Genomic DNA, 16,129 nt, shown 5'->3' on the forward strand with positions numbered 1-16,129 from the left:
ACACCAATCAGCACACATGAAAGTGAAATTTCGTTGGGTGTACCTGAATGAATTTTGTCTGGTTCAAACTGAGCAATCCTAACAACTTGCAGAACTAATGGGTTAAATCTGGAACAAGAAAGAAAAAAAAACTGACACTTCTGCAGAATGCTGTGAAAATGCAACGATTCCAATAGTTCTTGAAATGTTAAAAAGAGATGGAAAGGAAGCAGATATTCTGTAATTGCTTGTAAGGAAGGAAATCCTGTGGTTGAGCCAGAACAATTAGAATCAGGAAAGAATAATTCTATTCTTACATTAATCCAAGCATCCTCTATAATTTTACTCAAGGAACAATAGGTAGATGCCTCCAGCTTCTTTATAAAGCATTAAATCATGCCTGGTTTAACGGCTATGTTCAAGTAACAAAAGTAAAGAGCAATTTTTTTTAAAGAGGAAATCCATTAGGGTGATGTGTATCTCAATTTTTTCTTTAAAACAACCAGTCTGGCATAGGGATGGGAAAATATCCCATCAGATGTAAAAACAAATTCAATAGGAGAAGAGTACCAATTGACAGCACAAAAATACAGTTTAAAAACCAGTGATAGATAGATAGATAGATAGATAGATAGATAGATAGATAGATAGATAGATAGATAGATTTTAGATGTTAGATGGATAGATGGTTAGATGGATGGATGGATGGATAAGTAGATAGGCAAATATTGGTTTTAATTGGGTTATTTTAATTACTGGGCCGAAATTATTTAATTGTTTTTAACCTGTTTTTTAAATTTTATATGTTATGTTTTATCTCGGCTGTGCACCGCCCTGAGTCCCGCAGGAGAAGGGCGGTATAGAAATATAATAAAATAAATAAATAAATAAATAAATATGATAGAAATACATGATAGAGATGATAGAATAGATAGATAGATAGATAGATAGATAGATAGATAGATAGATAGATAGATAGATAGATGATAGATGGATGGATGATAGAAGATAGATAGTTGGATAATGCAAGATAGATAGGTTGATTTTAGATGTTAGATGGATAGATGGTTAAATGGATGGATGGATGGATGGAAGATAGAAGATAAATAGATGGATAATGCAAGATAGATAAGATGATAGATAGATAGATAGATAGATAGATAGATAGATAGATAGATAGATAGATAGATGATAGATAGATGATAGAATAATTTCATTGTCACTTTGAATGTATACTGATTGGAATACATTAAAATGAAATTTCATTGCATACAGCTCTCAAAGAGTCACCACCTCCAATATACCCAATATTTTGTCATGTATAACCATGACTAAACAAATAAATAAATTGTGCATATGCCCACATATATTATATGACACAGAGACCGACTGGAGAGAGCCTAATTTGTAAAGAGACCATTTGCACAGAACTAGCTTGGAAGTGACTAGGAAATGGATCCTGGCTGGGTCTGCTCCCATAAGGGTTGCCACTATCGAACTAACAAACATTAGGAAAGACGCTTTTGCATTCCACCAAGCTCGGTATTCAAGGAAAGTGGATAACAGAGGATCAGAGGTTATCGCCAACCGACCCCTATCTTCCTACAGAGACAATACGACACCACCTTGAACAAGTTGCCTATCTCCTAAGTAAACAATAATTGGGTAAATCGTCATCTTTATTCCCAGCAACAATTGATCTGGGAGAGAACCAGTAATGCGGACCAGACTTGGTTAGTATTTTGATAGGAGACAGCCTGAAGATTGTATGGCTGGAGGGTAGACTGGGAAGTAAACAACAACTACAAAATCAAGGGACAAAACTTCACAACGTGGCAATGAGAAACCACTTGAATCTCACAGCCAAGAAAATCCTGTGGACGTTTTCTGAAAGTCACCCTCAGTCTTCACACACACACAGCTTGGTCAGACCAGTGGCGGGTTGCTACCAGTTTGCCCCAGTTTTGGTGAACAGGTAGCGGCAGCGTTGGAGGCTCCGCCCACCCGCCCAGATGTCTCTGCACATGCGCAGAAGTGTCACACGTGTGCACCAGAAGTGGGTTTCAGCAGGTTCTGGCCAGTTCTGGAGAACTGGTAGCGGAAATTTTGAGTAGTTCGGAGAACCAGTAGTAAAAATTCTGACTGGCCCCGCCCCCATTTATTCTCTGCCTCCCAAGTCCCAGCTGATTGGGAGGAAGTGGGGATTTTGCAGTAACCTTCTCTTGGATTGGGGGGGGGAGGGAATGAAGATTTTACAGTATCCTTCCCCTGCCACGCCCACCAAGCCACGCCCACCAAGCCATACCACGCCCACCAAGCCACATCCACAGAACTGGTAGTAAAAACCACCACTGGCGTGTGAGTGCAGGCACGCCCACGAGCGAACTGGTAGTGACGGGATTTTAATCCCACTACTGGATCAGAAGTCTAAGACTGGTGGGAATTTAATAATTCAAGTCCTACTTGATTAAGGTAGCATCTAAGAATATAGGCAGTTCCAAGTGGACTGGTTTTTTTTTTTACCCCCGTAGAATTAGAGCGTTCTTGCTGGATAAATTCAATATTTCCAGATATTGAAGAAGTCCTTTAGGTATCGCTCCAAGGACTTCCATCACGACTGGTATAAAAATGGATTTCTTTGCAGTCCTAAATCTTTTGAGCATGTGTCCCCCGTGGAATAAGTCAGCTGGAAGATGTGGTTAATTGCCTTGTTACCCCTTTAAAGGTGGATTTTAGGCCCCTTTGAAATGAATGCTACAGTGAGCCTCTTTGAAAACAGACTAATGAAAGATGCATGAACTGGGGAAAAAATGATGGGAAAGGAGCTTATGTCGACAAAGCTCCCAAGAGTTTCAGGCTTTAAATTATTGTTACTTCTTAATAGTAATGTATTAGGACAATTCTGTTATTTCTTGGCAATGAAAATTGAGAAGAAAATGTGATCTCTGGTTAGCACTAGCCCTTAAATTCCCCCCAGAATGAGTTAAATGTAATCTGCCTCTCAACACGTCAATTTTTAATTGTGTTTTGTGCTTCTCCCCGTCCTCCCAATTAAGAATTTCCAGGGTAGCAAACGCTGGGAGTCTTGGTCTTTTCCCAAATTTCAACCAACCTCGTCCAGTTTAAATATTCCGTCCAGCAGCAGAATTCGACCTACAGCAGACACAGTCCTGGAAAGAAGAGAGCGGAATGGTTTCCATTCCTGCTCCCAAAATGCTTTCTAAGGTTTTGCCTTTTATATATATTTGGTTGCTGGAAAAAGATGTTGTGGAATAAGCACAGCCGGCCTGGAAAATTAGGACAGTCTAAAAGAGGAAGGCACTTTTCACATGCCACAATAATAGAAAGTTGTTGTTGTTGTTGTTGTTGTTGTTGTTGTTGTTGTTGTTATTATTATTGTAGCATCATCTTGGTCCATCGGAATTAAAATGCTTCTGTTATGTTCCATTTCACGGTTCATTTAAGGACCGTTTGAAGTTACAACGGCACTGGAAAAAGAGATAGTTTTTCGTACGTACAACGTACAGCATCCCCGTGGTCATGTGATTAAATGTTGGATTTTTTGGCACTGATTCATATTTATGATGGTTTGCAGGGTCCCTGTGGGTCACGTGATTTCCTTTTGCGACCTTCTGACAAGTAAAGTCGATGGGGAAGCCAGATTCACTTAACAACCAGGTTACTAACTTAAGAGCTGGAGTGATTCACTGAACAACCGTGGCAAGAAAGGTCGTAAAATGGGGCAAAACTCACTTAACAAATGTCTCGCTTAGCAACAGAAATTTTGGGCTCTCGGTTGCAGTCGTAAGTCGAGGACTGCCTGTAATTGATCTGTTGCCAGGCACGGTAGCCAAGCGTTAACGCCCATTTCTGCAGTGAAACAAATATAACTGAAACAAATAAAACTAGGTGGCTCAGTGGCTAAGACACGGAGCTTGTTGATTGGAAAGGTTGGCAATTCGGCGGTTCGAATCCCTAATACAGGCCTCCTGCGTGAGCAGGGGGTTGGAATAGATGTCCTCCAAGGTCCCTTCCAACTCTGTTACTGTTAAACATCGATCAATTGTACAGTAACAGAAAAAGAGGAAAAACGATTTTGTCAGCTTAGGATAGAAAGCAAATGCTTGGATCTTTCGAATTCGTTCCCTGTTCGCCAATCTCCTTTCTATTTGTTGCAGGATCTACCCTCCAGTTTAGTAGGGAGAGGATTTAATAAAAAACCCCAAAAAATCAAGAAGGTGAGGTTTTGATGTCATTACGACACAGGTTAAAAAGAAGGAGTGTGTGGTTGTGTCCGTAGTATCTTCAATTTTTAGAATCCCTTCTTTGCAAACACAGTTGGACGGCTTCCTGAAATGATACGATGCTTAAAGTCCAAACAAATAAGATTTTGCAAGGTTAGGATTACATGTTTTTTCCCTTTTTTTCCTCCCTCTTTAAAGAGGAAACAGCTTCTCCTTTGGGATTTCATTTGTGTGGGACTTCAAGCGTTTCCTGCGGTTCGTTTAATATGCACATAAAATCAGTACCACATTAGTGTCTAATTGGCAAAGGGAATATTTAATGCATGCAAATAATAAGAATTCTGAGAATAACACGGACACAGAACCGAGTGGGAAGTCTGCATTGAATGAAGAAAAATCAGAGTTCAATAATATTTTGGTGTTCTTCTCTGGGCAGTTGTATCATTCAGACATTACTGCGTGCACACGAATATGACTGCGTGCACCACGGATCAAATATCTGGACAAGATTTTCAGAACATCTGTTCACACCACATTCTTCCCCGGAGTGAAGTTAGTTTGCACATTTGAGTGTTAAGATCACTGAAAAACTGAGAATGAAATGCCTGTTACATTAATGGAAATACAGCGGAATATATTCATGAGGGTGAGCATGCAGAATGGAAATGCTGAAGGGAAAAAGACTATTAATTTGCCGACATTATTAAAACATCACTTAATGTTCTTGTTTATTAGATAATTCAAGAGGCAGCTATGAGGATTATTCTTCTTGTTCTAGATTGATAAAAATCTCATTCAGACTTCGTTTGCAATATTAAACATCATGAATGCAGATTAACTGGTTTAGCTGGTACCCAGGCTATAATTTAAAACCTAAAAATAAGGAGTTTCCAATTTTTGCAAATATGTCAAAGTTCAGTTTGAGAATTTTGAAAAAGGTCTGGGTTTAAAACAAATTTGCCTCATTGGTGCATTTTTATTTTCATTTTATCTATTTATTTATTTTTATTATTTGCAATTTTGCCTGATCGCATAGTTTTTGCAGGCATTTTATTATTTTTTTAAAATATATTTTAAAATATCTATATATATTTTATAAATTTTTAAAATATACATAGGCATGCAAATGTTTATATCGATAGAAATTAGGGGACTTTCTTCTTATTGGGAATTTTTTAATTGCAAAATTCAAAGAACTAGTGAATTTCAAATGACGATTAAATGACTTGGATTGAAAAATGGAAAATAGATAAACCATTTTGGGATATGAACTAAATCAATTCTTCTCCATTCATACTGCTAACTGAATCAGGAAGGGGAGAAAACTATATTTTTTTCTATAAATATCTGTTTTGTCCATTTCTTTTCCAGAGATCTTTAAAACTAATGCATGACTGGGTCAAATTATGTTTTTCCATTAGTGATGTAGAGCTTTGATGGCCTTGATGGGATTCCTACATTGACTTTTATAAGCATACCCTGTGGATATCTCCATGAACTTAATTTCATTGAAGGTGATTATCTGAAATATCCATCCTTTTTCGTTTTGCTTTTTTAAAAAGCCAAGGACAGCTGTTTAGCAGGGAAAGTAGAAGCCAAGTTGAACGATACAAAAGGAATGAAATCTAAGCTCATGAGAATTAATTTACTCCATGATAAACAATTCATACACTTGTCGCAAAGGTGCTTTTTCAAAAGGCAATTAGCCTTTGTTTGTTTTTCCTTGAAGATGTTTCACTTCTCATCCAAGAAGCTTCTTCAGTTCTGAACTGAGGAACTGAAGAAGCTTCTTGGATGAGAAGCAAAACGTCTTCAAGGAAAAACAAAGAAATAGGCTAATTGCCTTTTGAAAAAGCACCTTTGGGACAATCATGGCCTGGATGACTGAGAATCTCCATACACAAGTCAGGCATTTTTAATGTAATATCTTGCTTGCTTTTTCCACCTAAGCTGAGTATAATCAAGTAGCAACCATTCCTTTTATTTAAGGTGCTACAGCTTTGTAATTCTTTCTTGGCAAAATCTGCTTTAAATTTGTCTGGCCAAGGATCTGAAGCAATGCATCATACAGCCACCCTATATCAAAAGCTTTTCTTGGTGTTAGAAGACTCGGCTTCTGCTACACCCTAGTGAGGGAACATGGGATGCATTTATTCCTAGTAATGATCTTTTGTCTATGTTTATAGAATGATGTCACCAAAAATCATATTAATAAACTATGGCTTTGATACAGAAGCATTTATAGTATCATTCTTTGTTTAGATAGGTGGTCCATGTTGATATTCATTGGAACGTAAGAGCCTGTAGTACAGTGGACTAATGCACTGTTATTAACATCTGCTGCTTGCAATTACTGCAAGTTCAAATCTCACCAGGCTCAAGGTTGACTCAGCCTTCCATCCTTTCAAAGGTAGGTGAAATGAGGACCCAGATTGTGGGGGGCAATAAGATGACTTTGTATAAATATACAAAAGAATGAAGGCTATTGCTTAACGCATTGTAAGCCGCCCTGAGTCTCTGGAGAAGGGCGGCATATAAATCAAATTAAAAAAAAAAAAACCCGTCACATCAATGTTTATCCTCCATGATTGAGGAACGACCTACATTTTTTAAATGTTAAATTATGTTTTCTTTTTTCTGGAGGGGATGATGGCGTTTCAATTTCAAATAATCAGCCCCTCGAGCTATTTAGCTGAAGAGACAGAATTTCATTTCTACCCATCCTGTTCCGTTTTTGTTCAGTCCCTAAGAAAACAAGGCAGGTCATATGAGGTGTATCAAAGGTCAGAATTTGCCTGGCAACCCTCCGTGTGAGCTACCTGACGGGAACTGTACACCTCGGCTGGTTAAAGATAAGATGGACTTACCTTTGGCACTTGGATGATGGACGGTCTTGGGATTTGTGTAAGAACCGCGGATGTGTCACGTCCCAAAGTTTCATCAGGAAACAGAGCTGAATCCAGAGGCATAATAGCCACGGAAGGGACCCCAACATGTCTGCTGGAATTGCAATTTGCAGTGTTGTGTCCCTCTGCACAGTTGTTGGGTCTGAAGACTTCTTCTCTAGCTGCATCTTTGTGGTGCCTCAGGGTGCACCTTAAAGGTAGCGGCTGCCCACAGACGGCGACCTCTGGCTCCAGCTTTTGTTGCTCTTCAGGGGTTAGGCAGGTGGGCTGACTTTGATCGACAGGTGTGCTTTCTGTCACACTGCCGAAGCAGCTGAGCAATGTCGAACAAGGAAACGGATGCATCACGAATGCCCGGAGATTGCACAGTTTATCCCATAGCAAGGCTGGCATTCTACTCATGGGCTCAGCAATCCTAAAATGGCTCTAGAAGGAAGAATCCAAGGCAGTTGAGGAGGTGTCCACCATAACTCTTCCATGACGTGAGATTCAGTGTATTTCATTGCGTTGGAAATGGGGGATGGAGAGCCACAGAATTCAACGGCACCTGTGGCATGGTTTCCTTGGGTAGAAGAAGCGTCAGGACCAGGAAAAAGGTTCAGAAGGTAGATGCAAACTCTTCACGGCATTGTTATTGGCCTCCAAATGAGGAGCTTTCAGAAAAGGGCCATCATCTCGCCAGCAAGCTCAGGTTACAATCCGCAGTCGAACAGATGCTACCTGAGCAGGTATGGCTTACTCAGTGGCACTGGAGTGTCAGATTACGAGGCTGGAGTGGCAGAAACAAACAAACAAACAAAGGTAGCTTGAGCTGTGAGAGCTTCAGTGTGTCTATCTTGGACAACATGACAATAGCATAACTGGCCTTCTCATTGCCCCGTTTCTTCTGAAGGCCCACAACGCACCCCATGGCAAATTTATTGCAATCTGGATGGACGTCACCTTCTTTTGATGGACGTTCGTTTTGTTTTCACGATCTACTCAACTATGACAAAACTGCAGGTGTTTTCTCACCCGTTGGCACATCACAAACTGAGCTTCTTAGATTGAGGTTTTCCAAGATGGATTTTAGCAGCTGTCCTATTTCTTCCACAACTTCTTTGAATGATTTTGAAACCGCTCTCCGTCTCTCGGAGAACGATGAACTTTGCATGAAGCACAGGTTAATTCTCTCTGACTTTGGGCTACAGCAAATAAACTTAGCCATTGTTACTTCCCCCCCGGATTGTCAGAGGGTTGAAAAATGACTCTCCACAGAGGTAATTTTTCTCGAGAACACTGACATTTTAATATTTCCATTTCCATTTGAACAACTGAAGAATACAAAGAGCACCCAGAAAATTTATTCAAGCCTTTAAAGCAGCATTAGTAAATTCAAATACATCAACCAACCCACTTTGACCCAAGTTTCTTCTTGCAATGTATTTGCAAATGTCAAGTCTGCTTTTTCTTCCATTGGCTGGAAAATCCACAGCACCCGGTGAAATAAAGAAATTCCCCTTTTGAACCTGATTTCATAGAGCTGGGAAACTTGGATGATGTTCAGTGACAAAGATCTGAAGAAATTCCCAATCCCCTCCCTGCCTTTTGCCTTCAATGGCTGTTTCACAGGGAGCAGCTTGGCTGCCGGCCCAGAAGGCTGATCCCGGCTTTTTTCCTCTTTTGACAGAGTCAGCAGTTGAAAGGTGAAATGTTGGCCATCTCCCTCCCTCCCCCTCCTCCCTCTCTCTCACACACACATCTACAGTATCTATCATCTCTATTTCTCTATCATCTGTCTATCTGTCTGTCCGTCCATCTGTCTATGTGCCTATCCTCTCTCTCATATCTTTATTTCCTTCCTTCTTTCCTTTTTTTCCTTCCTTCCTTCCTTCCTTCTTTCCTTTCTTTTTTTCCTTCTTTCTGCCTATCATCTATCTACTGGTATCTCTATTTCTATTTCTATCTCTATCTCTAATCTATCTCTATCTATTTATTTATCTATCTCTATCTATCTATCTATCTATCTATCTATCTATCTATCTATCTATCTATCTAATACCTATCCTCTCTCTCATATCTCTCTTTCTTTATCATCTATCTGCTGATCATCTGCCTATCATCCATCCATCCATCTGTTTGTCTGTCTATCTGTCATCTCTATCATCTTTCTCTCTCCCTTCTTCTCTCTCTCTTTGAAGAAGGGAGAAATTGATAAAGATTCTGTCAAGTTTCCCCTTCCAGTCCAAGGGACTCTTACATGGTGGTGATGGCTGCATTTTTTCCGGTACACAAACGACATTCCCATGGAAGGCAAAGCAGGTGGCCCTTATTTTCCTGGCAGGGGCACCTGGAGGGGAAGGGACAACCTTGACCAGGTGGTAGATCACAGGTGGGATTCAGCTGGTTCTGACCGGTTCGGGCGTACCGGTAGTTCTGACAATTAGCTGGGCCTGCCTGCCCACCCTTGCACTATAACCTGCCTATATTTATTTTGTTTTAAGCCCAGCTGATAGGTGCAGCAGAGCGGATTGCCGTGACTCCGCTGTTTTACTCACTCTGGATTCAGTAGAAAGTAATTTTTGATCATATTGAGCATGTGCAGAAATGGACACACAGCGAACCAGTTGTGATAACCGGTGAATCCCACCAGTGTGGTAGATGGAGGGACACCATGCAAGCTCCGCCCTCTTCAAACACACATGTGAGCTCAACACCTGCCCAAAAGCCAGGAGGATTTGTGTTGTAATGTGCCCTCTTGACTTCTAGCTGATTTGAATCTCTCTCTCTCTCTCTCTCTCTCTCTCTCTCTCTCTCTCACACACACACACACGTACCAAGATCAATATTTCCTGGCAGGGATGGGTGGAGAAAATAAATAGGGGACTCGACCAATCGAGGAACACCTTGACTGAGATCCAAAGAGATCACCCGGTCAAAGTGGAGGCAGGGATTGAAATTTCGAGAAAGCATTTCTTATTTTGAGAATAATCCCCGTCCCCAGCAGTCTTCTACTGTCCTTCAAGCCTGGTTCCGTTAATCCAATTGCAAAAAGATTCTACTATTTTTCTGTGCTTTTATGACTGAGAAATCTTTTTTCGCCCAGTCACGGATTATGTCCATTGACTGGATTCTTTCTCCTTCTGCTTTGCTGCAGAAGTCCCTGAGATCCATGGAGTTCTAGGAGCAATTTCCTAAATTTCTTCAGTGAATGAAAGCCAACCATGAAGTCAGGCTCAAGGCTGTGTGGAAAGCATTCAGGGGAAGTAGCATCCATCAAAGGTCAGTTTTAGCAGGAGGAGCAGAATGCTTGGGAGCAACCTCCTTAATCAGGTTCACAAAGTCTGTTTTCTCAGGACAAGCTCTGCAAACTTCTCCCCAGCTATCCAGGATCTTCTTCAGCTCAGCCACTCTCATCTTGGATAGATCTACCGAAGTTAAATCAAGTTGTCTTTCTGTAAAAGCAGATAAGCCAAGTCAGATATCTACAAATACATATATACACCAAACCAACTTGCTACGATGACCCAAAAAAAGTATGAAGAATGGTTGCAGGAATTGGATATGTCTAGTGTAATGAAAAGGGGCAACATGATAGCAGTCTTCCAATATTTGAGGGTCTGCCACAAAGAAGAGAGGGTCAACCTAGAGAACCAGAAGGCCAGACAAAAAAGATGTGGAGACTCTAGAAAGAGTGCAGAGAAGAGCAACAAGGATAATCAGGGGACTGGAGGCTAAAACATATGAAGAACGGTTGCAGGAACTGGGTATGTCTAGTTTAATGAAAAGAAGGACTAGGGGAGACATGATAGCAGCCTTCCAATATCTCAGGGGCTGCCCCAAAGAAGAGGGAGTCAAGCTATTCTCCAAAGCACCTGAGGTCAGGACAAGAAGCAATGGGTGGTAACTCATCAAGGAGAAGAGCAACCTAGAACTAAGGAGAAATTTCCTGACAGTGAGGACAATTAATCAGTGGAACAATTTGCCTCCAGAAGTTGTGAATGCTCCAACACTGGAGGTTTTTAAGAAGAGATTGGATAACCATTTGTCTGAAGTGGTGCTGGATTTCCTGCCTAAGCAGAGGGTTGGACTAGAAGACCTCTAAGGTCCCTTCTAACTTTCTTATTCTGAATGCTGCAGAGAGAAACAGTGAAATGTTCAGAGAAGATCACAAGGCCTCATAGCAACAGAGCCACCTTCCATGGTGATTTCTCAAAGGAATTCAGACCTTCTCCCCCATTGCAGGGATGGCCCCACACGACCACACCCAGGAACTGGCCGGAAGGGTGGGGGTCATGAGCCTGACGTGACCCACCCATCCCTCCTTCCCAGAGGTCACCTAACTGCAAATCTGATGGAATGGTTGGAGGAGAAACAAAAGGAATTGGAAGATGTTGTCGAGCTCCTTATGGTCAGCTAGAAGATGCTGCAGAGATCCTGTTTTTTGAATTCATTGGCATCCTCATTCTTTTTGTACCTGTATCTTTTAGCATCATGGGGAAGAAAGCTTCTTGGTCACTGTGCTTTGATTAGCTCAGGGGTCTCCAACCTTGGCAGCTTTAAGCCTGGAGGACTTCAATTCCCAAATCTGGGAATTGAAGTCCGCCAGGCTTAAAGTTGCCAAGGTTGGAGACCCCTGCACTAGCTCATAACTTCCCAAACGTTTCCCCTTGGCTCATTCCATTTCTAGGTTTTGAATGCAGAAAACCTCAAGTGATGTGGTGCCTCCTAATATGGAAATAATTAATAACACAACTCTATACACACACAGCCTCACCAATTGTTCTCATTCTCGTTTTTCTTTTCTGAACGCAGTTGGGTTACCCTTCTTAATGGGATATGCCAAACCCTCTGGAAAACTTTAGATCAACTCAAGCAGTCTTACATTCCCTTCTTAAAGTTCCTTTAGGTTTATATTTCTGGACTGAACATGTGGGCACGGATACTATTTGGACACAGGCCTGTGTACAGATGTTTAGAATTTTGCTAATACAATAAATAGAACCACTACCTTCTCTCTCTCCCTCCTCCCTCCCTCTTTCTCTCTCTCTTTCTCTCCCTCTTTTTCTCTTTTCTCTCCCTCCCTCTCTCTTCTCTCTCCCTCTTTCCATCTCTCTCTTTTCTCTCTCTCCCTCTCTCTTTCCATCTCTTTTCCCCTTTCTCTCTCTCTCTCCCTCTTTCCATCTCTGTCTTTCTCTCTTTCTCTCCCTCTCCTTCTTTCTTTCTCTCTCTTTCCATCTCTCTTCTTCTTTCTCCCTCCCTCTTTCTCTTTCCATCGCTCTCTCCCTATCTCTCTTTTGTCTCTCTCTCTTCCTCTCTTTCTCTCCCCCCACCTCTCTTTCCATTGCTCTCACACACACAGACTCAGTGCCTTTCCACGAGGAGTAAACGAGTTGTAAATACTGTGCCAAGAGCTGGAAGGTTCTTAATCACAGGCTTAACCGTCCTACATTTGTTGATTTCATCCATACCATGTTTGAGTTCACAAATCTGAATATCGGCTTTCTTTAGTTTCTCGCAGATTTTGGTCACAGGGATGTGACCACTCATTGGACGACTGACTTCAGTGAGGATCTTGGTAGCTGCGTCTTCGGTGGCCCCAAGGTAATAGCACTACGAAAAATAACACAAAGGCGAAATGAATGGTTAGGAACCAGGACACCCTTGTTCTCTTCCCTGAGTTTTCATAGCCGGAAGTCTTTGAACGAAATTATCTCAAGGACTTAGAAGCTGCACGATGATAGGTCTCATTAGTAGTTGGATAGGGGACCACTAAGGAAAACCAGACAGACCGGGGGTGTAAGTTCAGAAAAAAGTGTGTAAGAAACCCACATGCACTCTGGAAGAAAAAAATTGCAAATCGGTTCTGTAGTATTGTGAAAGTAAACGGCATGGCCGTGTGGGTGAATTTACTAGAGGTCACAATGGATTTGAAGGACACACGTTTTTATCTAAACTGAGCTGGTGGAAAGAAGAAGAGAGACGGTCATACCAAGCGGAGTTCTTTGCCTTTTGCGTTTATGCAGGCCTTAATTAATTCCTCCTCTATAGAAGCCATGGAGAAATCAGAATGTTTTGCTTTCAAAGAACTGTAGAATCTTTCCAAAAAATCTTGACACACTGTAAAAAGAACAAGAAGTGAAAAAGTAAACACACATAATGCACAAAATGTGTCAAGTTAAACAAATGGATCACCAAAACCTTCCAGCTTGAAGGGTAGAATTCATTAGTATTTCATAAAATGAAAACAAATGCAAATAAAATTCAAAACTCATTTTAGGTTGAAATTTCTTCCTTCTTCTCTCCCTGGTTTCCTTCCTTCCCCTCTCCCTTGCCTCCTTCCTTCCTTCCTTCCTTGAATTTTCAGTGTCTAAATATAGAAAAGACATTATCATATGCTTGCAGTTTTATTGTATCAAACTCCTGTAAGCGTAGGCCATTCCCCCACATTTGTTATGTGAGTTCTGCCCCGTTTTACGACCTCTCTTGCCACAGTTGTTAAGTGAATCACTGCAGCTGTTAAGTTAGTAACATGATTGTTAAGTGAATCGGACTTCTCCATTGAGGTTGCAAAAGAGGATCACATGACCCCGGGACACTGCAACTGTCATAAATGTGAGTCGATTGCCAAGCATCTGAATGTAAATCACATTTCCATGGAGATGCTACAACGGTCATTAAGTGTGAAAAACAGTCATACGTCACTTTTTTCAGTGATGTTTTAACTTTCAACTGTCACTAACTGTTGTAAATCAAGGACTACCTATATTCAAATATTATACAGCCAGGAGCTCCTTTAAAGTGCATTTTTAGTATAATTAGTATAATTTTAGTATAATTTGGGGCATTTGGGGCCTATGTCCATGGAGATGCTCCATCCTCCAGGTCACCGTTGTCCCAAAGGTGCTTTTTCAAAAGGCAACTGGACTTTCTTAAGTTTTTCCTCGAAGTCATTTCGCTTCTCATCCAAGAAACTTCTTCAATTCTGAGTTCAGTTCAGTTAGAACTGAAGAAGCTTCTTGGAAGAGAAGTGAAACGTCTTCAAGGAAAAACTAAGAAAGTCCAGTTGCCTTTTGAAAAAAGCACCTTTAGGTGATTGGTGTCCTGTTGACTTGACTTGAATAGAATAGAATAGAATAGAATATGGAAGAGGAGAGGAGAGGAAGAGAAGAGAACAGAAGAGCATGTAGGGTAGAATAGAATAGAATAGAATAGAATAGAATAGAATAGAATAGAATAGAATAGAATAGAATAGAATAGAATAGAATAGAATAGAATAGAATAGAATAGAATAGAATAGAATAGAACAGAGCTGGAAGGGACCTCGGAGATCTTCTAGTCCAGCTCAAGCAGGAGAACCTCTACTATTTCAGATAAGTGGCTGTCCAGTCTCTTCTTGAAAACCTCCAGTGATAGAGCAGCCACAATTTCTGGTGGCAAGCTGTTCCACTGATTGATTGTCCCCTTCCTGTTAGGAAGTTTCTCTTTAATTCCAGGTTGCTTCTCTCTTTCATCAAGCTGTTTGAATCTTGTTCGGGTATATAGTTATATCTGCCATTATTTATTCACCCATCCCACAAAGTGAGATCAAGCTTTACGCGAATGCCGCGAGATAATTTTAGATATTTAGACATTTGAATTTCCTGCCATCGGAGGCTGAAATCTGATCCCGCATTCCAAATAATTTAAAAAAAAATGATATACATTTGGAGACATGGCTGTTTGGGGTATTCTTGCTGTAATCAAAACCAGCAGCTCCGTGACTCCTGATAAAGAACAGGACTTTTCCTCCACGTGATAATAATTTTCGAAGCAAGACTGTCCTTAATCTGGTAACGTTACGATGGCTTTATGCCGCCTAGAGGAAACACAAATGTATACTGACGTTCAGGATGCAACAGGGACACCACTTATATATCCCTTAATTTCTGTCGGGGATGCCCAGTTAAATGTCCTTGGGGTTCACCTGGGCTTACCTGCATCCATTCCTGTAACTAAGGTGAGCTGTTTTTCCGAACTAAAGCTGAAGTAATGTTTTCATGAGTCGTACTCCATTAGGCTCAACGTTTCTGCTGCTAAGCAATACAGATAAATGAGTTTTGTCCCATTTTATGACCTTTCTTGCCAGAGTTGTTAAGCGAATCAGTGCCGTTGTTAAGACTGTTAGAAGTCAACCTGGCTTCCCCATTGACTTTGCTCGTCAGAAGCTCCCAAAAGGGGATCGATCAAGTGACTCTGGGATTTTGTGACCGTCATAAATATGAGTCCGTTGCCAAGGGTCTGGATTTTGATCACGTGACCAGGGGGTTGCTGCAGTCATAAGTGTGAAAAAAATGTTCGTAAGTCGCTCTCTCTCTCTCTCTTTTATCTGCCTAGAACGGGGGGGGGGGGGAAAGGGGGGTCCCAACCTTGGCAACTTTAAAGACTTTTGGATTTCAACTCTCAGAATTCTGGGAGTTGAAGTCCACCCATCTTAAAAAAGGAACCCAGGTTGAAAAACCCTGCTTAGCACATCTGGAAAGGTGAGTCAGTATTTGCAACCGTGCAAGGAAGCAAAGGCAGAGGATTTTCGTCGGGGAGCTTAATTTTTTTTTTAAAAAAAAAAAATTAAAAATATATGCAAAAGTCCACAACTCCAGGCAGTTTGCAAAAACGGCCGGTCTTCCTTCTCAGAATCTCCGGAGGTGCATGCAAGGAAGCAAGCCGTGCTGGAATTCACAACAGGCTAAATATAGCAGCAGAAAAGGAGTTCATTTTGCACACGGGTTGCAACACACACACACACACATGCACACAGGCGCGCCTGTGTACCCTTCCTCACCTTCGCACCGAGCTTCGGTGGCAGAAGGCGCCCCCTTAGCCCCGGGGCTTAAACAGAGCGCCGCCACCAGCAGGGTTGCTAAAATGCAACCGTGCAACGGCCCGCGACGCGCCATGCTTGCAAAAAGAATTGCAATTCCCTTGCAAGAGACCAACCAGCAGCTGCCCGGGGCCAGCTGAGCGAAAAATCTGCCTCGGTTG

General features: G+C 41.4%; 1 protein-coding gene across 1 annotated transcript; it reads right to left on the minus strand.

Annotated features, from left to right (window-relative positions):
- Window positions 1-8,979: 8,979 nt before the first annotated feature.
- On the minus strand, window positions 8,980-16,126 carry CDNF (cerebral dopamine neurotrophic factor). The gene is made up of 4 exons (XM_060694879.2): window positions 15,930-16,126; window positions 13,101-13,228; window positions 12,580-12,721; window positions 8,980-10,563 (listed from the first exon to the last, which is right to left on the minus strand). Exons 1-4 carry the CDS (start codon window positions 16,042-16,044, stop codon window positions 10,385-10,387), a joined length of 564 nt encoding a protein of 187 aa, XP_060550862.2. The 5' UTR covers window positions 16,045-16,126; the 3' UTR covers window positions 8,980-10,384.
- Window positions 16,127-16,129: the final 3 nt, after the last annotated feature.

This window comes from Pantherophis guttatus, chromosome 7 (assembly GCF_059756535.1).
Source record: "Pantherophis guttatus breed Tessera chromosome 7, ASM5975653v1, whole genome shotgun sequence".
NCBI lineage: Eukaryota > Metazoa > Chordata > Lepidosauria > Squamata > Colubridae > Pantherophis > Pantherophis guttatus.